Below are 1,473 nucleotides of genomic sequence, written 5' to 3' on the forward strand. Positions count from 1 at the left end.
GCGTTGGCTGAATAAATTTTTCCGCAACCTACTGCATCCCAAAAAGGAACTTATTCATGGGCCCGGTATCATAAGCAAAGGTTATTCTTTTATATAACTGTGAGTTACTTAGTAAATATGTCCAATTAAAAATGACCGATACTGTAAGATGTACTGTTTATCTGCAGGGTCCTTTGTAATGTAATCGGATTGTGAGTTGACCTCAAGAATTAGTGGTGGTAAACGATATAACTCTGATTTATTTCCGCATTTCGATTAAGTCTTCGTAAGAAATACGTTAGAAAGTCGTGTATTTTTTATAAAGATCAAGTCGAAATGCACCCAAAATACCTCATTTACATCGGTTGCTACATGTGTTACAATTGACTGTTCATTACTTGGTGATAATGAGGGCTCATATGTCTGTGCGTGTCAGTATGTGGGGGGGGGGGGGAGTGAATGTTTATCAATGAATGTGTAGTGTGCACCTGTGAGATTCTGTATAAAATTCTTTGAGTGTGTCTACGTGAAAGCAACCGAAATTTCAACCACTAAGAGCACTCATGACAAAAGCGCAGTACAAGATGACGAAGACGCCGAAAACCATCGGGATAGCTATCTTCAAGATGGCGTTCAGCTGAGCCCTACTCACGCCCCTGCAACCTTGAGCCTTCACCCCTCCACCATCCACCCTTCCTTGCGGCACGACCCTGCTGACCACCCACTGGCCCTTGGACCCCTTCTCTACACCCTCCTTCGTCCTTTTGTCGATGATAACGAGGCACATGACCATAAGGAAGTTGGCGATGATGCAGCCCAGGAACCAAATATCGATGAACTTCAAGTATGAGGTCTTCGGGAGGCCGCCGACCAACTCGGAGAAGAGCGTGGCCAGGACGAGGAGGGAAGTCAGAGCCACCGTCACCCGGTTGGAGAAATCCTCGACGTCGAAGTAATAAGTTAGGTACGAGATGACGAGCAACATGCATGAGGGGACGTAGGCAGCGCTGATGTAGTAGATGTACTGGTTGCGTAAGATGAGTTCAAGGCGTTGAGCGGCGTAGTTATCCAGAGTCAAGTTGTTCACGAAGATTTCACGAACGACGTACTCGTGGTGCCTCCGATTCCCGCTGAAGCCAAACTTGTTGATGCGGACGACGAACAGATCAGAGGTGTACTTGGCCAATATGATGTACAAAGGGCAGCGCTGGGTGTCGAAGGGATAGTGAGCCAGGTTGTAGTAACACTGGAGCTGAAGGGTGTATTCCCGAACGGCGATCAGGTCGTTTTGAGCTCCACTATACAGCTGATCTGAAAGTAAGACGAAGGTAATCCTATGCAGACTTAGAGTAAGTAATATGCAGTCCAACAAGGGCACACTTAGAACGGGTTTTACGCTTTGTTTCTTATGGTGGTAGTGAATCTTCTCATTTTTCGCGTGTCACTGTGCTTTGTATCTCATTTGATATAAAAAGAAAAAACATGATAGGTGGG

At 45.8% G+C, this 1,473-nt stretch overlaps 1 protein-coding gene across 1 annotated transcript in view; it reads right to left on the reverse strand.

The window, feature by feature from the left end:
- Positions 1–23: 23 nt before the first annotated feature.
- LOC119586564 overlaps positions 24–1,473 on the reverse strand; it is a 5,161-nt gene continuing 3,711 nt past the window's right edge. The window contains exon 2 of the mRNA XM_037935318.1: positions 24–1,290. Coding sequence (XP_037791246.1) covers positions 524–1,290 — 767 coding nt within the window. The 3' untranslated portion in view covers positions 24–523. The remainder of the gene's footprint in view (positions 1,291–1,473) is intronic.

This window comes from Penaeus monodon, chromosome 21, assembly GCF_015228065.2.
Source record: "Penaeus monodon isolate SGIC_2016 chromosome 21, NSTDA_Pmon_1, whole genome shotgun sequence".
NCBI classification, from domain to species: Eukaryota; Metazoa; Arthropoda; class Malacostraca; order Decapoda; family Penaeidae; genus Penaeus; species Penaeus monodon.